Source organism: Anas platyrhynchos, chromosome 4, assembly GCF_047663525.1.
Source record: "Anas platyrhynchos isolate ZD024472 breed Pekin duck chromosome 4, IASCAAS_PekinDuck_T2T, whole genome shotgun sequence".
Lineage (NCBI taxonomy): Eukaryota > Metazoa > Chordata > Aves > Anseriformes > Anatidae > Anas > Anas platyrhynchos.
The window spans coordinates 39250246-39273870 of record NC_092590.1 but is presented as its reverse complement, the minus strand read 5'-3'; the positions used below and the strand labels follow the sequence as shown (position 1 = coordinate 39273870).

Below are 23625 nucleotides of genomic sequence, written 5' to 3'. Positions count from 1 at the left end.
AGAAAATGAAACATTTTTCTGAAAGTGTCTTCTTACCTCTCTGCAAGTGTTTGCTGTTCATTGATTCCAACATTAAAAAGTACTGGATACATGCGAAGTAGCTTTCCTTCTTTAATCTCTTGTGGCAGCAGCTCAAACATCTTTGCTGGAAGCTGGACCTCTATAACATAATGTTCACTAGGAAAAATAAAAGGAAGAATAAGGATAGGAATATTGATTGGTTTGCTTGAAATTATAACCTTCCTAAGTTACAGAGAACATTTAGACATATCAATCAGTTTCCTTTTTTCCCCTTGTGTTAAAGCACAAAATGTGAAGACTCAGCTGACTTGTTTTAAGAGCACAAACTTATAGGGAAATAAAAGGTATATATGATTATATGCTCTTCATACTGACTTCTTTACTGAAGTGAAAATAGGACTAAAACTGGAATCAGCAGAAAAGTCTTTGCTACCACAGTATCAGTGTGAACACCTCAACTGTTAAAGCGCATCTCACTGAATTACAAAAACAACTTCATTTCAGAAGCCACAACTTGAACCCTGTATCCAGTCTAAATGTAATATGGCCTGTATGGAGCAAACTCTTCAGAAACGCCCAAACCAAAATATCCATCTCCTTCAGTGTCTGGATTTTTTTCCTTAGGGATAGAAAGCATCACGAATTACAAAATAGACTCTGTGAAGATAATAATTAAAGGCTCATTACCCAAACATGGATCCTATTTTAGAAGAACGGATGAGATGTAACAGTATTGTTTTCATGTTGTGTTTTGTTTGACTTTACTAAAAATATGCTACTTTGGCTGCCAGTCCAGTTTCTGATCGTGTCCTTTATTGTGGAACCCTCAAGTTGAATTCTACCGGTGTTGACAATTGATGTCTGAACTAACATGATAGAAACAATAGCATGCTGCTAGCTTTCTTTCTATTATTAGAGCAATTGGTGTAGTAAAAAAGAACAGACCAGGAGCAGATCCATTTGTCTTGCAGACTTTGAAATTTTAATCATTTGAAGAGGGCCAACTGATACCAAAAACTTAAACTTTCTCTCCTGCAGAGCACACTTCGGTACAGCATCAAGAAGGAAAATTATTACAGAGGTGGTAGGGAAGGAGGATCTATATCCTACCTGTGAAAACTAGGCCTATGACGTCACACAATGTGTGCATGCAAACTTAAGATGAAAAAGGATGGGGTTTGTTCTTTTGACTTTATCTAGTTATCTTTTTTAATAATACTGCTTTGCATGTAGTAAAATAATCACAAAATCCCTCAAACTCTTATTTCAATCTATCATGTGTTTGCTAAAGAATTAAAATATAATCTTGACTACCCATGTGTAGAACTTTTGGAAGAAAAGGCAGAAAACCCTGAAGAACAATGGCAGTTTCTTCAATGACTCTTCAATGAGGATTGGCTCTGACATCCTCAGCAAGTTGGATGGATGAGTGAACCTATCTTAGAACCGGTGCTTCAGCTTAGGAAAGGTAGAGGTTGTGTTTGAACCCCCTGTCCTGCTCAACAAAATAAAATGGGTCCAAGTACAGACTTGTGACTGAAGTGTAATTGCTTGTGGCTAGGCTGTTCTCATGTGCTTTGGTATGGGCTAGAACTAGCGTGTAGTCTTTTAGTAAATGCCAGATGCTTCCAACTGGGGCGGTTATCAAGTTACGAATGGAGGATATGCGTCTCAGATGAGGGAAACAACAACAAACTTACGTGAGGAGTAGAACTGTATTTGGTTTGAGTTTTATTTAATTAATTAATCCATGTGAAGGAAACACAGAGTTAGCAAGGATAACAGTAAAGAACTCTGTGAAAATGATCTTTGTATAGCAATATTCATTCCCAGCCCGCATACTTGTAATTCCTAGCTGCTGTGAAGTGCTACCAGAACGTTTTCCTGTCATAGAACACTTTCAGGAGGTTGAGAAGAGATGTTGGTTTAGTCTAATTTAAAGAATGTACGTTACTTAACCAAAAACGTCATTAAGTCATTGCATTGCAACATTTCACACTTCCAAAAATCACTACAAATCTTTCAACGTGTCAAAGAACATCGAAAAATGTTGACCTTTAGGCACGACAAATTAACGTCTGTAGCATTTAAGAGCCTACCCTCCCCTTACTTTTTTTTTTTTTTTTTAATTAAAATTTACACAAGTCCCAAATATAATCCTTGGTAGGCTTTAAAAATCTTTCACCAGTTGTGCAATAAGAACAACCCAGTTCTCATCACTTAAGAAGAACACTACTAGACTGTGACAGGGAGCTGTCTGGCAAGTCTGGAAGTCTGGGAACGGTTCCTTAGTCAGGTAGGGTAGGAAAAAAAAAAAAAAATCACAGTACTGAAAACTGGAGGACTTGTTTGACATTAATTTCCCAACATTTTACAGGTCTTATGATTCTACTGCAGTAAGAAACAGTAATAAAATAATAAATCTTATTGTCACTTAGTATCTCTCTCTTATGGCTAGTTTCAGTGCAGAGATACTAGGCAGTTTTGGCATGTGATGGATAATAAGGCCACTACAATAAGCAATGAGAAGGTGGCTAACCAAGGAATTGTTACATGATTTTTTTAACATTTAAAGATCTCCACGGGGGGGGGGGGGAAGGGAAAGGAGTAGAGAAACCCAGTGTGCTTAAGAGGGTAAAAAATAAATCACCTATTTCAGGACTAATTATATAAGTTTAGGTGTTCCACATTTGTTTGTTTCAGTAAAACATGACTGTTTAAGAGTAATTCTGTCTAACTTTATTTGCCTTGTTCTCAAATATTTGTTATCATCATATATGAGGACAGAAAACCACTTGCAGACCTGTAAGAAAGCTTCTAACAACTACCCCCACACACAGGTGAGGGCCATGGACTCTGTAGCTATTTGCGGTCACCTCCAAGTGCACACTTAGCTCTGTCCATAAACACAGAACAGGTCATTTACACTATCTTTGCTTTGCAACAAGAAAAAAAAAAAAAACCACAAAGTCATCGCATTTCAGCAGGGTCCTTTATCCAGGAAAGTGACAACTATTTAGACTACTTCAATGTGGCTGCAAGTCCCGGTCTGATCATGCACTTAGTTGAAAGCATTTTTTTTTTTAAATCAAACCCTGTGATGACTCAGAAGTTCATGCACACAACCCAATACTTTTATAAAATTCTTTAATACAATGTAAGTGTTAACTACTTTTGCCCATAATATAAGAACTCAAGTGCCTAAACTCAATTCCACCTGGATGGCCAGGGTCAGCCATCCACATCGGCAGGTCAGCACATTACTACTCAACACCACACTCTTTGGATTGATTTGTTTTCATATGTAGAATCTCAGTCTTCAGCACTTCCCTCAAAAAACAATTGCAAGTGAATACTCTGTCTCTGCAAATTAAGAACTGGTAGTTTTATGTTCTGTCTTGCATTTCTACAGTATTTAAGTCTAATTTTAGATTTGAAACAATCCAAAAATTGTGGATTCTCTAAACGTCCATTAGAAAATACTTGTTTTTTCCACTATCTCCTCTTTTTATGTACGACTTTCAATGCTGTCTCATCACAGCTCTAAAATAATAGGGCCCCAAACAAGTCTTAAAACTTTTTTTTTTTTTAGTCTGATACCAATTCCATCAAGTGAACACCTGCCAGTAAGTACAGTACAGCAATCATAGGCAGTAACTCTTCTTCCTAAAGAATGACTACTCTATCAATCCAGAATGCCTGAGGCAGCTTAAAGCTCAAGTCTTTCAAAAGCAGGACCTCCTGGTGTGACAGTTCAGTGTACCGCAGTAATGGCAGCAAGCCAGTAAATGTAGCTGCTAGATTTTTCAAGATGTTTGACTGGTGTGATTTACAAAGGATGTATTTCTTCTGTTTTATCTACACACCATAATTATTCTTAATTACTCCCGATGTGTTGCCTATCATACTCTGGCCTTCCTGCTATTTATTTCAATCCCTTCTCGGAAGGCCCATAGGATGAAAGTGAATCATCCAGAATAATTAAGTAAATCAGTTGTGAAAGCCCCCTTCAGAGAAAAAATATCTTTTTTAAAAGTTGCTGCTTTTAGCTGAATTTAATTTACAGTCAACTCAAGAATAATGATACTATTAAGGAAGTGATTTCTGCAAAAGTAAAAACATTTGGGGCTTCAGACTAGAATAATAATGAAGACGAAAACCTCATTCCTCATGTGTAACAATCTTTTTAACCCTCTTGTAGCCACAATTAATGAACTATTTCAGTTTATGCCCTGATATTCAGCATTGCTTATGTGAGATGCATGATGCATAATGTATCAGTGGCTTCGTGTAAGGACTTCTGATGTTGCATACGTTCTAAATGATCTTCAGCAAATAAAATTGGCACCAGAGTCTTTCAGTTTCCATCTCACGACAATCAAGCTTTAGCTCTTAGAAACATAATTTCATTTCTCACACTGAAAAATAAGTTTTGGTAGCCTCAAAAACAAGGTATGTTCAGTTAGAATACACTTTTGTAAATATTTAACCTTGCCACTTCTCTTTGATTCAGTGTCTGGATACAAAAAATGCAACAGAAACTCAACATGCAATTCAGGCACTTGTGATTAATTTGTGTTATATATTTGGAACTTTAAGGTGCTAATCAGGAAAGTAACCTAGAGCCCATACTACTATTAGCTTTACAAATCCCTACTACCTCGATTACATGTCCATTTGACTCATGAAGAGGCAAACTACTGCACTTTCCATATAATAGAACTCAGCAATAAAAAAAAAAAAACAAAACATTATCTGCATTTTCATGTGCTAACGGTTAAAGCTACCTGCCATGTGCTTCAGGAAACAAAGTTCTTACCGCCTTCCAGTTATAATAGGCAAAAAATCTTCTGATTTGGCTTCAATGACTTTAAACATCACTTTCTGCAAATCTGAAATTCCCACAGCCATGTCTTCTAGCATCCCCGCTTCTTCACCTATATGGAAAGATTACAGGGTTATTAACAGAGAAGACATCAGTCACTGAATAGGTTATAGTAAGGCAATATGTGGATTGTATTTCCCAGTCTGTGCATCTCAAAATCACAGCCCTAAATCCACATTAGAGTAACCTACATAAAAGCAGTCTGATTTTTAGAACTGCTGACAATTCTCTGTGGCCTAGATAACTGAGTATTAAGCACCTCTGAAAATCAGTCTGCTTTACGTGTGCATAGAGAAAAATGGCCTTTCTGACGTTATTCTATTTTGAAAGTGTTTTTTAAAGACTGTCCTGCTGGTGGAGGACAAAGGTTTTAAGAGTAACAGTGACCATCATGCAGAAAGGAGTCTGACAGCAATCTCCAAATGAGGAGGTGTAATTGCCTATGCAGCAAAGAACTGCACAAATGCTAAATCCCGCTACTTTTTTCAAAATCTCTATTTTGGGGAAGGATTCCAACACATCTAGTTCAAAGCTTTTTGAAGCGAACTGCAATTACTCTCTCCAAATGTCCTCAAAAATAGATATAAAATGATGGCACTTATAACAAGTCAGGCGTTAAACAATTTTCAGGGTATATTCACCAGTACTGACATGGTCAGGGCACAAGAGAGAGGGTCAGTAACTGTGCTGTTTGGGTTAGCTTTATAAACCTGCTTTTTTGGGTCAGACCAAGTGCCTATACAAATGAAAACAGGACGTATTAAAATCAAAAGTTTCCCTAGCTGCATTGATGAAACCTGTCTCCTGTATTTAAGGCAATGTAGATCCGCACTCTGTGCAGAAGAATTAGCAGCTAGCGTTCCCTGAGAGATTGAAAATAATCTAAGTAATTTGTGATGTAGAGTTGGCAACACTGTCAATTGTGCTATTATATAGAAGCCTACTGTCTCCTAAGGGTAATATTTTCTGATTCAGTAAGGCAAATTCCTGGAGTGGAACACGAGTTAAAATCTAAAACTCCTGGGTAAGTGTCTGGTGTGTATGCATAAAGAGTTCTGTCCAAGAACAATACTTACTATATGTGCTAAGGAGTCCTTCATATTGCACAAGTAACCCAACAGTATGAAGCTGTTGTAAAAATCCTTGATCGTGTAAACTCGTGTGCAATTTGATTATAAACCCACAGACCAATCCAGCAAGCTATAAAGACAAAAAAAAATGGAATTACATATGTTTTGCAATCACAGTGAAAACAAGGCTTGCTATCATTGTACACTACAGAAGTAATATTTATATATCTGTGAAAATAACTTGGATATTTCTATGTAGTGACACTATACATGATTTCACAATAGTATTTCCGAGGCTTTTTACCCCAAATACTCCCTTATTTTATATTACAGAAATTTCACTTGTTTTACGGGATTGTGTTATTTACAATGGAATAAACACGACCAGGACCTCTCTTAGCAGACTATAAACATGCAAGGATACGAATTATGATGGATTTCAAAGCAGTTAGACACCTAATGTGAACATATCTCCTTGGCCATCGTTCCCTAACTCCTTAATTATGTTGGGAAAAACATGTAACTTGAGGAAGAAATTAGATTCTCTCTAAATAATCAGTCTATCTGGAAAACAACATCTAAAGGAGAGGATCAAAAGAACTTGAGTTATTTACCAAGAGAAGACTAGTCTGAGAAGAGGCAGGCTGACAGTCTTTAAACACATAAAATACTGATACAAATGGAAAACCAATGGTCTGTTATTCATTTTCACAGTGACCAGGAGAAAAAATATCTAGCTTCAATAGCAGCAAGGAATGTTCAGGCTAGATTTGAGGTCCTTACTTCCACGTGAGAATACTGGCGTAAGAACCTGTAGGAACCTGGGAAGACTACGAAAAATAGCTTTACAGATCTCTTCTTTGGATGAAGCGGAGAGGTTAGATAATGTCTTCCAGTTCACAGCAGACCTATTTCTGTGACTCGGTGATTCAGTTACTATGGATTTCCATTTACTATTCCTTTCTTTATCACATTATAAAATATTTAGGTGGATGTAATGGAAAATACATGAAAAAGTTGTGATAAGCCAGGCAAAAGAACAACACACACAGAGACATAGTATGGTCAATTATAGTAGCATCATCAAAATAGCCATTACAGTAGGATATAAGTGACATAAGACAACCTACTGCTTGACTGAAGACAATGTCTCTCCTCAGCGTCAGCATCAAACATTGTGGCAAGCCACAGGCAAGTTCCTGGAGCAGGACAAACGCCATTGACTGCTTCGCTCTGGTCACCACCTCTCCCATGCAGTCCTTCAGCGTAATCACCAAGGGATAAAGTTGTTCATACCAGTCACCTAGAACAAGACAGATCATTAGCTCCAAAGCAGAAAAGTTGTAGTAAAAATCTTTTTTGGACTGGAGAGAGGCCTGCAGTGGCTGTCTAGCTTGTCCTAGAGCTTTAGCCAACGCTGAAGCTCTATCCTAACCATTGTGGTGTTGCAAACATCGCTAGAGGTTATGCTTAAAGGAAGGATTCTAGCTTAGCACCAAGACTGGGGTTATATCCCTGGCCTGAATTCAACTGTATCCTGAAACAACTTTTTAACAGACCTAACTTGTCGGTAAAGCTTGCATTAAAGTGTTGTACACCAAACTTAGATATACAAGCAAAAACTCGTTTAGCACAAGATGAATATGATGAAGAATCTCCCATTCTTTCCAACCTTGTTCTTTGACAAACTTGTATCTAAGCAAATGAAATGCAGTCAAAAAAAAAAAAAAAAAAAAAAAACCACCACTGAAAAACAGGGAGATCCTGTATTTAAGAAAAAAATGCATGCTGGGAGGCAAAATAGAAGAACAAATAGATATCTGGGAAGGATATTATCTGTTTAATGTATAGGCTTGAAAGATGCTAACACCTTCAAATCTCATTTCTTTCTAGCTTATCTCTGTATTCTTCTCTTTAAATAGACATACTGAACTCATTATTGTTTGAGTTACTGTGAGCAGACAGATTTTGAACTACTCTATAATGCTTTGCTGTTAAAATGTATTTGAGAAGTATCAGAAAAAACAAGCTGATGAAACACATGAAAAAAACACTACTACTTAATACATTAGAAATTAAAGAAAGTGATAATGAGTAATGGAGAAAAAACAGAATAGCTTACTCAGACTTGACCAATTACCCAAGCTGTTCCTGAATTTTTCGAGATTTAATAAAAACAGACCTGCGTTGTAGTTACCTATAGTTTTGCCTACACCCCCCTGCACTGAGCAAATAAAAAAAAATACCCTGCTTCAGAATCTACATCTCAGTTATATTGTTATAGTTTGAAAAGACAGAAATTGACATTCCAGAAAAATCTATACAAAAATAGGAAGTGCAAATGACTTTGTAGTGCCCATCACTAAGGTGTTTTGTTTTGTTTTTGTGTAGATTAGTGTAATTAAGTATTATTGATAATCAAAACCTGCTCCACTTAAATTGTAATTAGGTGGAAGATAACAGCACATTGTTTCAGGTAACATTCTGAGCCAGGCCAGTGAGAGACTCATTAGTACTAAAGAAGTTCTTTAGACAGGAACACAGAGCTGTCTGCTGCAAAGTTAATTTGGCTATGCTATGGAAAAATATGGAAATGAATAAAACTGTAGCCAAGACAACTGGAGAGGACTTTGAAAGCCAGGAGGAACTGCGAAATAATTAAGGTGTAGGAAGGAAGAAATAAGAATAAGGACAGAGCAGTCAGAACAACTTGGATTGCTTTGCAAACAGTGTCTATATGGTGAGACAAAATGTGTTTTAATACAGGCATACATATTTCAGTGTAAGAAATACAGACTGAAAAACCATTCCCTGGAAAAGAGCAGTTATGAAGTTAGAGCCATCATGAAGAAAACAGAACATAAGCCATCCGCAGTCCCATGCTGCAGCAAAAAGTTAATTTTATATGTCACTGACAAAAACAGTATTGATACAATGCATGCCAAAATCTGGTGTATCCATTTTAAGGACTGCTGGAAAAATAGAGAGCTTGAAAAGGAGAGCCACCAAGATTTAGGGTTTAAACTTCTTAAGCCTATCAGAAAGACTGAACAGAAACTTGATTTCTGCTCTTTATGAAGAGAAAATAAAGAGTACTAAAGGGAATAAAAGCAAAAGAACAACCAAAGGCTGGAGGCTGCTGTAAGACACAGTCTAATTGAATTTTAAAATAAGGTAGACAACATACTGGAATTCAGACTAGGTTGATCACATGATCTAAATTTTCCTTTATAGCCTTAAATTATAGTAATTTACTAAATTAATCAATGAATATATGCCAATGAAAGCAATTGCAACAGAATGAGATTAAAAGGCAATGTATGCTAAACCAGCAAACAGATCTGTAAGTGATAAGAAAATAATTTCTTGTCTGCTTCGTACTTGAGCAAATAATGAAAAAGATCATATATAGCCACTCTAAAAAGTATTTAATAAGTAGACCTGAAGGCACAGCCAACAGACAGATGCCCCACTCTTATGGGAAAGCATTGCAGGATGCAGACACAGACAAGGATCTTCCAAGTACACTGACGGCTAGGGCAAGAGAAAAGAAGAATTCGTTGTTCTAGATACACTTCATGAACCTGCTTTTACAACTCAGATTATGTGGATAGTACTTAGAAGCTTTACCAACTCATTTCATAGAAGAGGTGGTCATATAATGACCACAAAATTCAGGTAACACTTGGAACTTTTTTTTACTGAGTTGCCACTTAACCAGGCAATCCACATCATGCATTTCTGCTTTTTTTAGGAACGTAACTTTATACTTGTCCTTACTGAACTGCATCCTAATATTTTAGCGTTCCATTTCATCAACATCCATTCTAATCCTGCTCCCATGGTGCTTAAAGCCTCTCCCAGCCTTAAGCATTTGCAAATTTTATAAGCATCATCTATATTTCATAAGCCAAGTCCGTAGTGAAAATATTGAATAATACTGGACCCAGAACAAATGTAAGTGGATTCTGCTTCACACAGCCTTCCAGATTGGCACTAAACCACCGATAACTACCTTCTGTTACGATTTTTGCACGTACCTTGTGCTGCAAAGATTCAAGATCAGTTGTCTGTTGTTTTTGTTTTGCTATGATTATGATTGAAATGTAGTGCTTTACAAAGATAAAAATGGGACTTATTTGATCGTATTACTAGTATAAGCAATTTTTGTCAATGACAGCTGCATTAAGAAGGAATTCAAATATTTGGAATTCTCAAGGCCAATTTTGTATTGAATGACAGTCACGCTAATTGCATGAAAAATAAATCCTACTGAATACTTAAATTCACCAAGAAAACCATGCAGTGACTACTCTCTATAGAGAGCTTTACTTTCATATGTACTTTGCTTTGTAGAATACAATAAAACCCATCAATTTGGTGGAAATCTTACCCTATTGGATAAATAAAGATAAATTATAATATAAAATAGAATTGTATTTGGCATCAGGAGAGGAGAGAATACAATACCCCCAGATAATTATCTAAAACAATCAATTTAGTGCATGTTTTCACTGAAAATTTCTATTCACAACCAGTAAGGATGTCCAGGCCCCAGAAGGTGGAGCTAGTTAGCAAATCTAAGAAGGATTGCATTGTTGCTTGAGAATAGAACATTTATGAATGGACATATATATTCTCATTTTGTCCTTCTATTTTAAAGAAAATTTAGATAAAAGCAAGTTTATGACAGACCAAGGTCTTTGAAAGGACAAAAGTGTAGGAGAAATCTTCATAGATGCTCCGTATATTTGGTCTGTGTTAAAAATCACTGCATGTCAGTTGTTATGATGTTTATCCTATTGCAAATACTCCAGGCAGGATTAAAAACATGGTTATCCGTTAACAATGCACAAGTCTCTAAATATCTATCAGACACACTTATAGCAAATACTGAAGCTTATAAGTTGCGCCTTGAATCAGAGAATCACATTTATTAAACAAAAAAGAAGCACTGTATTTTGAAGCTTATGAGTAAACTCAATAAACTGGAAAATTGTCTTGTACACAAGGAATAAATAAGGAATATTAATAAAATTCATCAAGAGATAGTATGTGTAAAAAGAGCTTTAAAATCCTGATCTAAATTCATGTTTAGATCATCCCGATTTACCTTATTCTGACATTGTTCATGTGTGAGGGTACTGCGTGGTTACCAGGCACTGCTTACACATCTAGGAGTCTGGGAGAGGACGTCTACTACTGAGACTGATGATAGCTTGGCAGAATCATGTAAAAAAGGGAATGGTACAAATTATTGCTTTTGTGTCTAACACATTCAAGTACTTACAGAAGCACTGATGCTTCAGATGTCATATTTATTTTAACTTGAACTTGCAAGATTTGCATCCTCAACAAAGTGGAAACAAAAGTCTTTCAAGAACACTTCAGAATTAACTGAATGAGTAAACACTTCAGAAAGGACATTAGGAGCAAGAATGTAAGCTAGAAGGAGACCACCAGGTAACTGTCAAGTTGCTAAGATGACAAAGGCTGCCTGTCCTGTATGGAAAATTTAGCATCCAAACAGAGTCAGAGCCTGGTGATGAAGCAAGGAAACTCATTTCAAAAAGCATCCTCGTCATTTTCTGGATAGGAGAGTAAAACATGGCAGACACATGAAAATGGAAAATGAAAGGATGAAATTAAAAGAAGAAATACTGTCACTATACAGTTAGTGTGAGACTAAAACATGAGTAAGTGCAGCTAGGTTACTAGTCAGCTTCCATCGCTGGAGAGTTGCCAAAGTTCAGTTTATGAGAGGATTTGCTCTACGGTTGCTGGAAAACATCTTGCAGTCCCACATTCTAACATGCCTGCACAGGCAAATGACCTGCTGAGCTCCCAACTAGTCATTTTTACATGCTAAAATTCAAGTTGCAGTATGTCAAACTGCATGTGAAATTTGATAAAGTTTGGCAGAAAAGCAAGGCATTTTCAGCATCAGACCTGCTGAACTGTTCATTAAAAAGTTCTGGTAATCAAACTGGAAAAGCCCTATGGCTTTGCAACAGCACTCCTATCTCAGTTTACACTGGCAACAGAGGAAAAAAGCCAATTCTATCATTCCTGTCTGCACCACCTAAAAATCAGTGGAAATTTTTGATGGCCTCAAGTGACCTCAAAATTTAAAGGGTATGAAGTTAAAAACTAAGTATGGAATTAAAAGCAGAAGAAAACACATCACCACACTTTTAAAAGGACAAAGGGACCTAGACACTTCCCGTAATCGAGGTAACAGCAGCTATTGAAGACCTAACCATTTACAGTATCTAATCACTTATTGCCTTAATACCTGAATACGCAAAGCCCATGATAGGATTGAAGTAACAGAGGTCAAGCAATAGAAATGAGTTGACGTGTCATCACCACAAATTGAATGTGTGATACAAAATTTAATGGCTTAAGAAAAAAGGAAGGAAAAAAAAAATCAACCAACCCAAAACAGTAACAATCCCCTCAAAAACAGATGGTGCAAACAGAACCAACTATGTAACCCACACGGTTTGAATTTATTCTTCCAGGATAGTAGCATGCTTCCTATTTCTTTCTTTTCCCATCCAGCTCTTTGAGCTCAGTTAACTCAAGAATGAGGGCTATGTTTCATGAGAAGGGATGAGGTTTTCTCCATGTAATTCTGCCACATTTCTTACCAGAACATCACAAACCTGCATCAGTCTTCCTGGTATTTCTGCAGTTAGTATCACAGCAATCTACTTCAACCACATAATTCTAGTGCCATGGGGAACAATTTTGAATTCTTGTAGACTTCTCTATCTATTCTATTCACCTGAGACTTCCTATACTTTCACATAGACTAATACTGAAAGTTGAAACCATCTAATCATACATATACTAGTGTCTCGGCAGCTTTTGTCACACTGAAAACAGGAAAAGAAGATGACAGCAGCAATAGACAATGTTAAAGCTAGTCTAAAATACTCAAAACATAAACCTTGCTATGGAAGTGTTGTACGACCAGGTGTTCTGATGTCTTCAGAAAATACTTAAACAGGTAAAGGAAAGGAAGACTTTTAAAGCTTTAGTCAGTAACTTAATTACTGATAGAAAGTATTGCTGAAGTGGTTATCTTATATTCTGGGCTCCATATAGTCCAATTATTCAACCAAGCAAAAAGAGAAAGAAGGAAGATACAGGAGTGAGAGGGAAAAGAATAATAGTGGAAATACAGAAGTAGCACATTAAATTTTGGAATCAGAGTTGATTCAAAGACTATTTTCCGAGAATAAGAAAAATCTAACGAAAAGGAATGGAAGAGTAAGTTTTTGAGAACTGTTCATTTCATCAAAATATAGTTTGCTAGTTAAGGAGCAGACTGAAGGAGAATTTTACATCTTCCCAACTCAATCACATTTTCAAGTAAATGCCCTTCTTCCTGAAGATGCCATCAAAACTAGACAGTTTTGTTTCACATTTCTATTGGCAATTGCATTTAGATGGATGTGATTCCCTAGGGCACTAAAAAGACAGAAGAGTTTAATCTAGAATTACAGAGACCCCAGCAGGTACAAAATTACTCAAAAAAAAAAAAAAAAAAAAAAAAGAAGTACATATACCCATAGCAATATGGCCATGAACATCCTTCATTTGAGCTAGGAAACATGGCATCATTCCCCAAATGCTCTTGGTTACTTACAGTGAAGATTACCCTTGACCAATTCATCTGCCCAGCAGCATAGCTTATGACTCCATAATTAACTTCAGGCAAAATCCACGTGCAACCACAATGTTAGTTTAAATTCTTTGAGATAACTTGGTGGATTTTGGATGTATCAGGTTAGGGAGTACTCACACAAACAGCCAGTGGAGGAGCAGCTGGGTTTGATAGTACTATTGGAGAGTTACAAAGAGCAGCTGGAAACAACAGCCTCTTGTACCAGTACAGCTAGATGTGGAGATCCATCAGGGACTGTATAAGCCTAGGAGCAAACTGCTGCATTTTATTGGCATCTAATTCTCCAGGACAGGCTTTCACATTCCAACTCCAAAAAAAACCCACACAGTAAGGCAAAGGTAAAGAGAGAATTCAATGTTGTCAAGTAATTCTCCAAAGCAAGCCAGTCTCAAGCTAAAAAAGGTAAAAAACCTTTCCTTTAAAATCCGTCTACTCTTCCTGATTTATCCTGCAGAGAAATCATAATTCTGCAAGTGATAAAACCATGGCATGTTACCTTGGTAACTGATAACTCAAATCCAGTCTTAAGAATACACTCAAAGGTCAGACTGCATGAAAAGTTATGCTAAGGAAGGTACAACTCATGTTGAAAGATAAGTACAAGAAAATGGTGCCACCAATATTTCAGATTACAAAGATTCCATAAAATAAATATAAGCATGCTGGGAAAAAGAGTAAGACCATAGAATGTCAGCATTGAGATTGCAAATATAAACCTATATTCACGGACTCTAAATATAGGTTATGGTAACATCTGTAGTAGCAGGAATATGCTATTGCTCAAAAACATCAAATTGCTGTCATAACTTTTTCTACCATCTAAAATGAATGCAATGCATTCTTTGCAATCTTTTCATTGTTATATGTATATAAAAATTTTCCATGGTAACAGGCAGGTTCAACTAATATAAGCAAACATTTTATCCCATACTTTAAGGCATACTTTTCAATGATTTGATCAAATCCATGCGCATTGGTTATATTTCTTACAAACAGCAGCACAACTTTTCTTAGGATCAGCCTTAGCACTGAAGCAGTTTCAGACTCAAAGATCCGTGCCCATATACTTGCAGTACTACTCAAGTAGGTTATGCTCATATTATGGTATAATATTTAAGCACAACATATTGCAAACTTTTCATTATGTGATTTTCATGCATTTTATGTATTAAAAATGCTAAAATTTTAGAAATGTATCTGCACACATAAGCATGCTATTACTTCATATCTAAGAAAAAGTTAGGTACCAACACATCCAGGCTTCAAATATGAAACGGAGGAAATTAAGGCAGAATTTATAGCCTCAAACAGTATCTCAACTCTATGCAGGTGCTTCATAATGAATCCTCAGGGGTTCACGTCAAACTCGAGAGAAAGACGCAGAGAGAAATAAAACACTGTCACACAGAAGTTAAGCGTGCAAAATTCTGGACCCAAAGGCAACGGTTTTGAAAACTATCAGGCGATCAAGTTTGGTACACCCCTGGATAGTCCTTCAAAAAGCTTTTAAGCAAGCCCTACACAGGAAAGCAATTTTAAAACAATTCCATTTCTACATGACTTCAGAACTCCTATAAACTGTCAAGGTCATGCTATGATGCTCTTATGAAACACCATTAGGATATGATGCTTTCTTCAAACAGCTGAACATGAAATCAGTCATCTCCGCCACAAATCTTCTGCATTATGCACACAATCAGGTGTTGCAGAACACTCAGCACAACTCAACAAATACACTGACCCTACTCTCATAGAAAAACATTTGCACTGATTCAAGAGTCATAGAGAAGATCCTGAAGTGAGGGATACATCAAAGAGAAGAATCTATCTCAGCACCACAGGCGTGTCATCTCCAGAAGGCAGCTTCTCAGCCAAACAAAATACGTCTTTAATCTTCTAACCATTACAATTATTGTTATTGCTTACTAAGAGGTACTTTTCATTCCATTTGGTAACTTATTATAATACTTAAAAGGAAACTTAAGGGTTTTTTGATTTTGCGAGCCAAAAGCTCTAATCAGTATTTTGTTTGCCTGTGTAGGATGTGAGCCTGAATCAGAACTAAGAATTAAAGCTTTCAACTACACTGAAAGACTCAAATAGACTGATGATTCTGGTTAGGCACATTTTATGGCTTATACAGGACAACAGAGGAGATATGCAGAGGGTTGAACAGATTGAGGGAAAAAACTGTAAATGTTCATGTTGCTAAACATGTCTATCTCTTGTTTTTATGGAGAGCAAACCTCCAAAACAAAGAATAATCCTAAATCATTACTTTTCCAGACTGGGTTAAAAACAGAAGTCTCAAATTTTCTTTTGTAACTTAAAGACATTTTGACAATTGGAATACAGATAAAAACAGCACATGCAACTCTAAATTCCCACACAATTGCACTGTAGTAACATTGGGGAAGTTTGGATGAAAGTGTACTACTGATTTATATGCAAAACATTTTTAATAGACATACTGAATTTTAGCTAGTAATAGAGAAAAGCTAGCTAACACAATGGGAAAGGGAAGGGAGTTAAGCACAAGAACAAATATTCAGTTTATTTCTTTTAAACAAAATCAGTATGGTTTGGTTCAATTTCTAAAAACTATTTGATTTTTTTTTTTTTAATCTTCTTATCTGAAGGTCTGAAAAAACATGGAAAACTTCTCCAAAAAAAAAAAAAAAGTAGTTGTGTTGATATTTTGTACATGTAAGTCTTCACTACAAAACAAAGATGATGGTATCTCTAACATCAGAGGGATACTTGCCTATTAGACACGCTCACAAAAGCAAACATGAGAAATACTCTGGTCTCCGGACTATTCATACAAAAACTTTTAAAACAAGTCCAGCATATCTGGCACTGACAAATAAGAATTCCAAGATGCCAGAAGAAATCTCTCATACTGTTAGAAATGCTGACTTTGCAGATGCTTTATATATCAAGATTACCACCAAAATCCATTGCACAAAACAACAGAACTACGCAAACAATATGCAGATGAAAAAAAAAAACTTAAATTCTTGTTACATGAGAAAAAAATACAAAAGAATTCTAATAACATTAAAATCCTTGATATAATATTAAGTCATTAAAATAGGGTGAAAAGAAAATGTGAAGGAAAGTATAGGATAAAATACAAGGTATTTTTGTTTGTTTCTTTTTTTTTAATGAGCCAGTTATTTTCATAAAAAGTGTTTTGTTTTGGTGTGGGGGTCATTTATTGATGAATAGCACGAGTCTGTTTTCCTTACATCTGGGATATCACCAAACAGCTGCTTCATTTGTTGCAGCATGCACTCACACTATGAAGTCGCTTGTCAGACTTCCAAAGCAGATCTTGACTAATGAGGAATGTAGCCATAGGAAAAGATCAGAAGTTTGGTGCCAAGGTCCTGCTGCAAAGTTGTCTTTGCACCATCTCATAGAATCACTCTACATAGTATTCAGTATTGACAAAGATGAATTTCTGCATTCAAGGAAAAACTAATTTTAGCAAATGAGAAAATGTATCCGTATCTCACTTCAGAAAAGCAGATGGGTTTACGAGAGAACGACACTCAAATACAATGTTCAACTTTTCATCCGAGTTTCCTATGGGTACCCTTTTTTTTTTTTTTCTCAAAATGGTATTCAAGAAAAAACTAAAACAATCTGCATCAGCTTTCAAAGCAAAACATTGTGGTTTCAAAAGGTTTTCATGGAGCACAAAAAAATTGAGCACAGCACGCAGTTTGAGTGCACAACTGAGATGCAATTTGATAAAGACTTCCATCATTCAAGGCTATGGCTGTGCAAAACCTTTCTATCAGCACTCTCATCAAAGATACTATTGACTCCTCTTATTTTTTTCTGTGGCTTTTTCTATTTGTATTTACTCTAGTCAGTGATTAAAAAAAAAAAGCTTGCTTACCACCTGCATGCAACACCTTGCAATCTGCTGCTGAAGGGTCGCTTTCACCTTCTTTAGTTTTGCTGCTGTTGTCTTTTTCAAGCAGTCTGTCCACCATGGCAATAACACAGTTTAAACTCTTCCCAACGTTGGCCCACACCCTGTCCTGAAAAGAGCATAATTATTGCTGCACATTACCAAGAGATAGAGACAACATCAGCTTCTTATTAAGACCTTAAAATATAGGCAGAGATGTGAAAATTACACAAATATTAGGTATTAGCATATTACTGGTTTTCTCAATCTACGGCTTTTTAATGGACTTCTCTCTTGCAGTGTAAATTAAATGCTTGAACTGTAACTGTGTTACTTTATTTATTTATTTGATACCAGAAAAAACTTGTACTTGAAACTCTACATATGCATGCAAAGTTATCTGTTTTAGGTCCAAACATGGGGAACTGAGCAGTTTGTATATTTGACATTATGCAGTAATAGTATAGACATTTAAGACCTTGCTAAATGAAATCTTGTGCGCAACTACATGTTTTGCCATTGTACTTGGCAACCTCTTCTAGATATTTCACATATCCTCTATTTTACCACATCTTAGTCTGCTAAAATAGATGTAAAACTTATGCTGTCGTAACACATTTGAGGTAACACTATTCAGTTTTGTCCTGCACCTCACACACAGTCTGCAACCATGAGTTAATTCACCGAGTTTATAATAAATACGAGAATTACATAAATAATAGAGCAGTAGAAGAAAACCTGTACAATCAGAGGAAAAAAAGGGGGGTGGGGAGAATGTGGAGTGAAAGATCTGCTGCAGATCTCCATCCCAGTCAAAACCGGGGCACAGAGACACAGGAAGGGTCCCCATTCATGTGCTGGATGTTGCAGAGATCAACATTCTTGCACCTACTCTTGCGGGGCTGAATAAGAAAAAGGAATAAAAATAATAAAAGAAAAGCCATAACAGAAATGAGGCAATACATAAAAGTAGTAATCAAAGCTTAAAATCCCCTACATGTACATGCTTTAATTCTGAGTCATTCTGACACTAATGCAGAGTAACCATAGTTTGCTTGAGGGTTAAAAATGGAAAGATAAATCACTGATCTTCTTTTGACATTATAATAGCCAAAAGCATTACATACACATCAGGCCTTGAGGAATAAAATGGAGTTTGCAAAAAGACAGAACAAGAGAAGGTCAAGGAATGCAACTGAAAACTCAAACCATACTTCCATTTAAGTGGTTACACTTGTAAACTTAGAAGTTGGGTGAGGGCAAAGAAGAACTGCTACCAAGGGAAACTTTTAACATAAAATTTACATTCGATTTCATGCCACAGTTCTTAAGCCATTCTCCTGACTAGAGGGATCTCATTTTTCCCCGTTCCCTCAACCTGAGGGCACACCCTGTGACAAGCAGACATCCTGCCCTGAGGTAGACACAGGTCTGCAGAATCTGTAACAGCAACACAGATCGTCTTCTCCAACTTCCCAAACCTGGAATTGGAAGGAATTTGTTGGGCTGCTGTAAGGGCATCTAGGGTTGCAGGTGGATGTAGAAATCATGGACAAGTATGGTATGTCCCCCTTCCTGGGTAAAGGCATGCCTTGCATGCACCAGGAGAAAGGTATTGTTGATTTACATGAGGAAGAAGCTCGTAGCTCTCACACGGAATAGCATTTAATCCAAAAACCTATTTTTTTAAAAAAAGTACTGAGCATATAATGCAGTAATTGGAAATATCTGCACCCATACACATGAAATAAACCCTTAAAACCAACTACCTGAAACTCACTGGCATAGATAACAATTTAAAGCAAAAAAAATGCACAGGTACAGATTCCTTCACAAGTTTAATCCTATGCATACCTCAAATGTTCCTAAAAACATTCAGAATATGGAAGAAATGATTGATTTCCACCACCCACAAGCAATAGTTTGGGGAAAAATGATTATATGAAGAGCAATGAGGTGCTGCAAAAAGTAAAAATCCTGGCCTCAAAGAGCTGCAAATTTTACTGGAGAGTGGCAGAGAATTTCAGCTTTTCTCATCACTGAAGTTGCTGAGCTATATGAACTCAAGTTGTTCGGCATGGCTGCAGCAATGTTATTTCCCTTTCCTCCCTCTGCTGGAGCAGTTCAATCCCAACGCAGACAGTGTTTAGTTCTTAATGAGCGTCTGGAGTTATTGCACAAGGAACACAAATACGAGCTCTTGTTCATTTAAGAAAGAACACTTCCCTTTGTAAGCCAACTAACTACTAACCCAGCATTAAGATGATGTCTATAGAATATTCACACAACCATTCCCTGAGGGTTTAGAAGCAAAATTCATAAACATCTGTTGACAGAAAGCTCACTTATATTATCCTACATCTGGCCATTTTACTTACGAGGAAGTGAAACACGGGGAGCAAGGGCCTGTTCCAGAGCTCTTTCTCCAGATAAAAGGTTCTTAGGATTCAAAGCCATCATTACAGGCAGACACAATAAGTAGATGTGTGTATCATTCATGACGTTCTTCTGCCTCTAATTATCGAAAAACAACTGCTTCCTGTTATTCTCCGTGGGAAGAAATACATCCCTTTCACATTCTTTTTTGCCCCTTTCTATTCCTATGTTTCCTGAACCCTAGCACACCTTCTGTGGCAATCTGCCTAAGGAATATGTCACAAGTGATCATCTTGCAGCACGCGTCAGGTTAAAGGACAAAACACACACACAGCCTCTCAAGTAGACATTCTAATAAGTCATCTGTGTGAAGTGAGGGACGAGAAGAAAATAAGTGTTATTTCTTGATAAACTGAAGTGCCAAGACCTTAGGCTCCACAGCGGGATGCTTATCCCCTGACACCAGTTCTCCCAGCAGTTGTGATAGAGCTACTTGGGTAGTACTACTGTGGTGTGAAGGATCAAGAGAAAAAAGGTTTCTGGCTCACTCTCATCACTTCTTTAAGCTCTAAAGTCAAACTAATGACAGGAAAAATGGAAATCTGCAACAGGGCTTGGCCTTGTTGGGGTAAAGCAGACTGAGACAAGTCAATGGCACCTTGACCTCTCCTACTTCCAAACTGGCCCTTTCACATACACCAATACAGCTGCATGCTTTACTTGGGCAAGTCTGACAGAGCAACTACAACCCCCATTGCTACAAAGACTCTGTGCTTCTTTCAAGATGCAATGTGGGTTCATAGCCACATACAACCCTTCAGGCCCTTTTGAGGTATGCTTATAGGTAAAGCAAATATTTCAACTAATGTGCATGATTAACATCCTCCTGTGATATGACAGTGTTTTGGAATATATCACGTGGGTCAGTATTTCAGAACCATGACAGTATTTGTACGTGACTTACTGGAAACACCATCTGATGTTCTTTGTAACTTAGCAGTTAAGTAGTCAGAAACATAGAGCAGAAACACCTCCAAGTGTCCATGTGCCTACCTTTTCTTGTATTATGCATGACAAAATGCTTTGTTCCCTCCTGCAAGGAGGTTCTAGGATAGCAGAAGCAGCTGGCAAGAGAAGACGAGAGTATCTATCCAGAGGCAATCTAATACCCAAGTTAAATATTTCCATCAAAAGCAATGCTTTACTACTGCCTACATATACTGTGCAGATATAAACAGCTCAATCCATACTGCTGTCAGCTAAAGTGGGATCAATATTTGTACTTGATATCAAAGCAAAAGGCACAACACAGCATTGCTATGGAGAAGAGGAAGGCTTTTAGGGAAACTGCTCACTCAATGAAAGGGCACCCTGCACAGTTAAGAAGCTGGGAGCTATTCCTTACGGATAAATTTGGATGCCAGGGATGGGGGAATCTTGTCAAGTTGTTTTAACACTCTGCTTTGAATTCACTTTTGTGATACAGTCTTCGGAAGTGAGTGGAACAGGGTCAGTCTAAATAGTTGTTGGACATGATTGATTTAAACTTTGGGTAAAACTAAAACTGAAATTTCAATCACCGAAAGCAACTCCAGTGCTTGATAACAGTGGAAAAGAAATCAACAAAGGAGAACATAGTAACCTGCATACAAAGCAAAATTTGCTTCTTTAATTAGTTGTCTCTCAGCATACATAAAGTTTTTTTTTAATTTTACGTGTACTCATTCTTACTATTTCCATCACACTAATGACTGCTTGATCATTAAAACTCACATTATCCATTACGTCCATTGTCAGAAAGAACTGAAAATCAGTGGAAGCCTAATGATTCAAATTTAGAATAAAAAAAAATTCTCCAAGATTTATATTGTCTCAAGTTTGACACTGACTCAGACTCAGTTTATTAACTCAGAAAAAAACAGAGAAAAGATACACTTAATTTTAACCAAGCAGGTAATCTTACTAATTCATCAATTCATCACTACAGACTGATGCATTTCTGTATGGTAGTATTAGGGGCAAACATCTGGCAGAAAAAAAAATCAATAAGAAACCAATGAAATAGAGTAAAGCTAGCTGCTCTGCAATGACGGAAGTACTAAATGAAAATACAACTTGCACAAAAATGCTAATTCTCCCGTCTGTCAAATCTATTGCGATATTTATTTTTCTGAGTGTCTCAGTAGCTAGAATGAAACAATTTGGCTATCATTTTAAGGAAAGAAGGAATGCTCTAGACCCTCAGGTTCAAGAGAAAACACAAAAAAGTGATTCAAGACTCTAAAGCTAGAAGACAAATAAAAGAAAGAGTTAATTATTTATTGTTTAAATTTCATGACTTCTTAATGCTTGGGCTTAAAGATAATTCTTTTCTCTGGAAGAAATATATTCTTGCTCCCTTATTTTACGGTATGGATAAAAATTACAGTTCAGGTGTAGGTACTGCAGCTCAAAGATATTAATTATTTACAATATGGATTAACATGCTAGAATCCTTTACTTTTATGATCATACAGTGAAGCGTATGAACCTAAACTGAATAAAAATACCTTGAATAAAAACAGGGTGTATATATAACAGAAGCAGACCTACAATCAACACATCCACCAAAACAATTAATTTACAAAAAGCTTAGCCACAAGTAATACAGTATCTTTGTAAAATATGCTAAGAATGTTCAAATCTAAAAGCCATATTTTATTCTGTTATGTAATCGCAGATATCCTCTAAGAAAACGGTCTAAGGGAAAACAGTTGTTTCATGCATGTTTAAACTACTGTTTTTTGGGGGGGGAAAAAAACAAGAACAACAACAAATCAGTATATGTCTTTTCAATCTCCTTAAGTCTGCCTAGCCAGCAAAACCAACTCAAATAATAGTAAAGTACAACTACTTTCCTGCGTGGGCAAGAAGATTCTCATCATCCTCACTGTTATACACTGCGCAGAAGCACACAGTATTAAGGAAAGCTTTTCAAGTTAGTTTCAGGAAGGTGTATATATTTGAAGTTCCCATAACTCAAGATATACCTGAAAAATGCTATTTAAAGGTTTTGAGCTCATTTTTTCCCCAACAAAATGTGACAAGGATGGTAGAGCTTGCATTTGTTTATGTTGGTTTTTAGGTTTCAGGATTCAATGCCAACCAAGAGTTTTCTGACTACTTACCCACTCTTCTTCATCATACTCAGAATGATGGGGTATAGAGTCCTGTCTTTTAATCTGAGAAGAATGATCCTGATGCTTTAGGTCATCGCTCTCTTCTGCACTGCTTCTAGGCACAGCTGGTTTCTTGAGGACACAGCCGGGTCGGGCTGTGTATAGTGCTAAAAGGGCACTTCTGACCAGCTGATCCTTAAACGCGTGCACAAATAACTCTGTCTAGAGAAAAAACACACACACACACTGAATGCAAGGTTAGGTCAAAGAATGTAATAGAACAGCAAAACTATTACTACACTGAATTACCCTTAGAGGCAGGGATGTTTGTGTTTCAGGTCAGCCTAAGGGGCAGAAAAAGAAGTAAACCAGCAAACAGTAAGGAACAATTCAAGAGTTTTGGGGACATCATCGCATTCTACAATCCCATTGTTGTACAGATTAACACAAAAGAACCGTACCTGTCAGAGATCATCACCTTTTCACACAATCCC

The 23625-nt window shown here is 36.8% G+C and overlaps 1 protein-coding gene across 19 annotated transcripts in view; it reads right to left on the bottom strand.

The window, feature by feature from the left end:
* INPP4B (inositol polyphosphate-4-phosphatase type II B) overlaps nucleotides 1-23625 on the bottom strand; it is a 359615-nt gene that overhangs the window by 101621 nt on the left and 234369 nt on the right. For all 19 annotated transcript variants that reach the window (XR_011808668.1, XM_072036748.1, XM_072036745.1 and 16 more), the window contains 6 exons: nucleotides 23141-23353; nucleotides 17583-17727; nucleotides 7107-7279; nucleotides 5983-6106; nucleotides 4841-4958; nucleotides 37-177 (listed from right to left, as the gene is read on the bottom strand). Coding sequence is in view for 18 of the 19 variants with exons in the window: in XM_072036748.1 (XP_071892849.1) it covers nucleotides 37-177; nucleotides 4841-4958; nucleotides 5983-6106; nucleotides 7107-7279; nucleotides 17583-17727; nucleotides 23141-23353 (914 nt within the window). In the remaining variant the exon portion in view is untranslated. The remainder of the gene's footprint in view (nucleotides 1-36; nucleotides 178-4840; nucleotides 4959-5982; nucleotides 6107-7106; nucleotides 7280-17582; nucleotides 17728-23140; nucleotides 23354-23625) is intronic.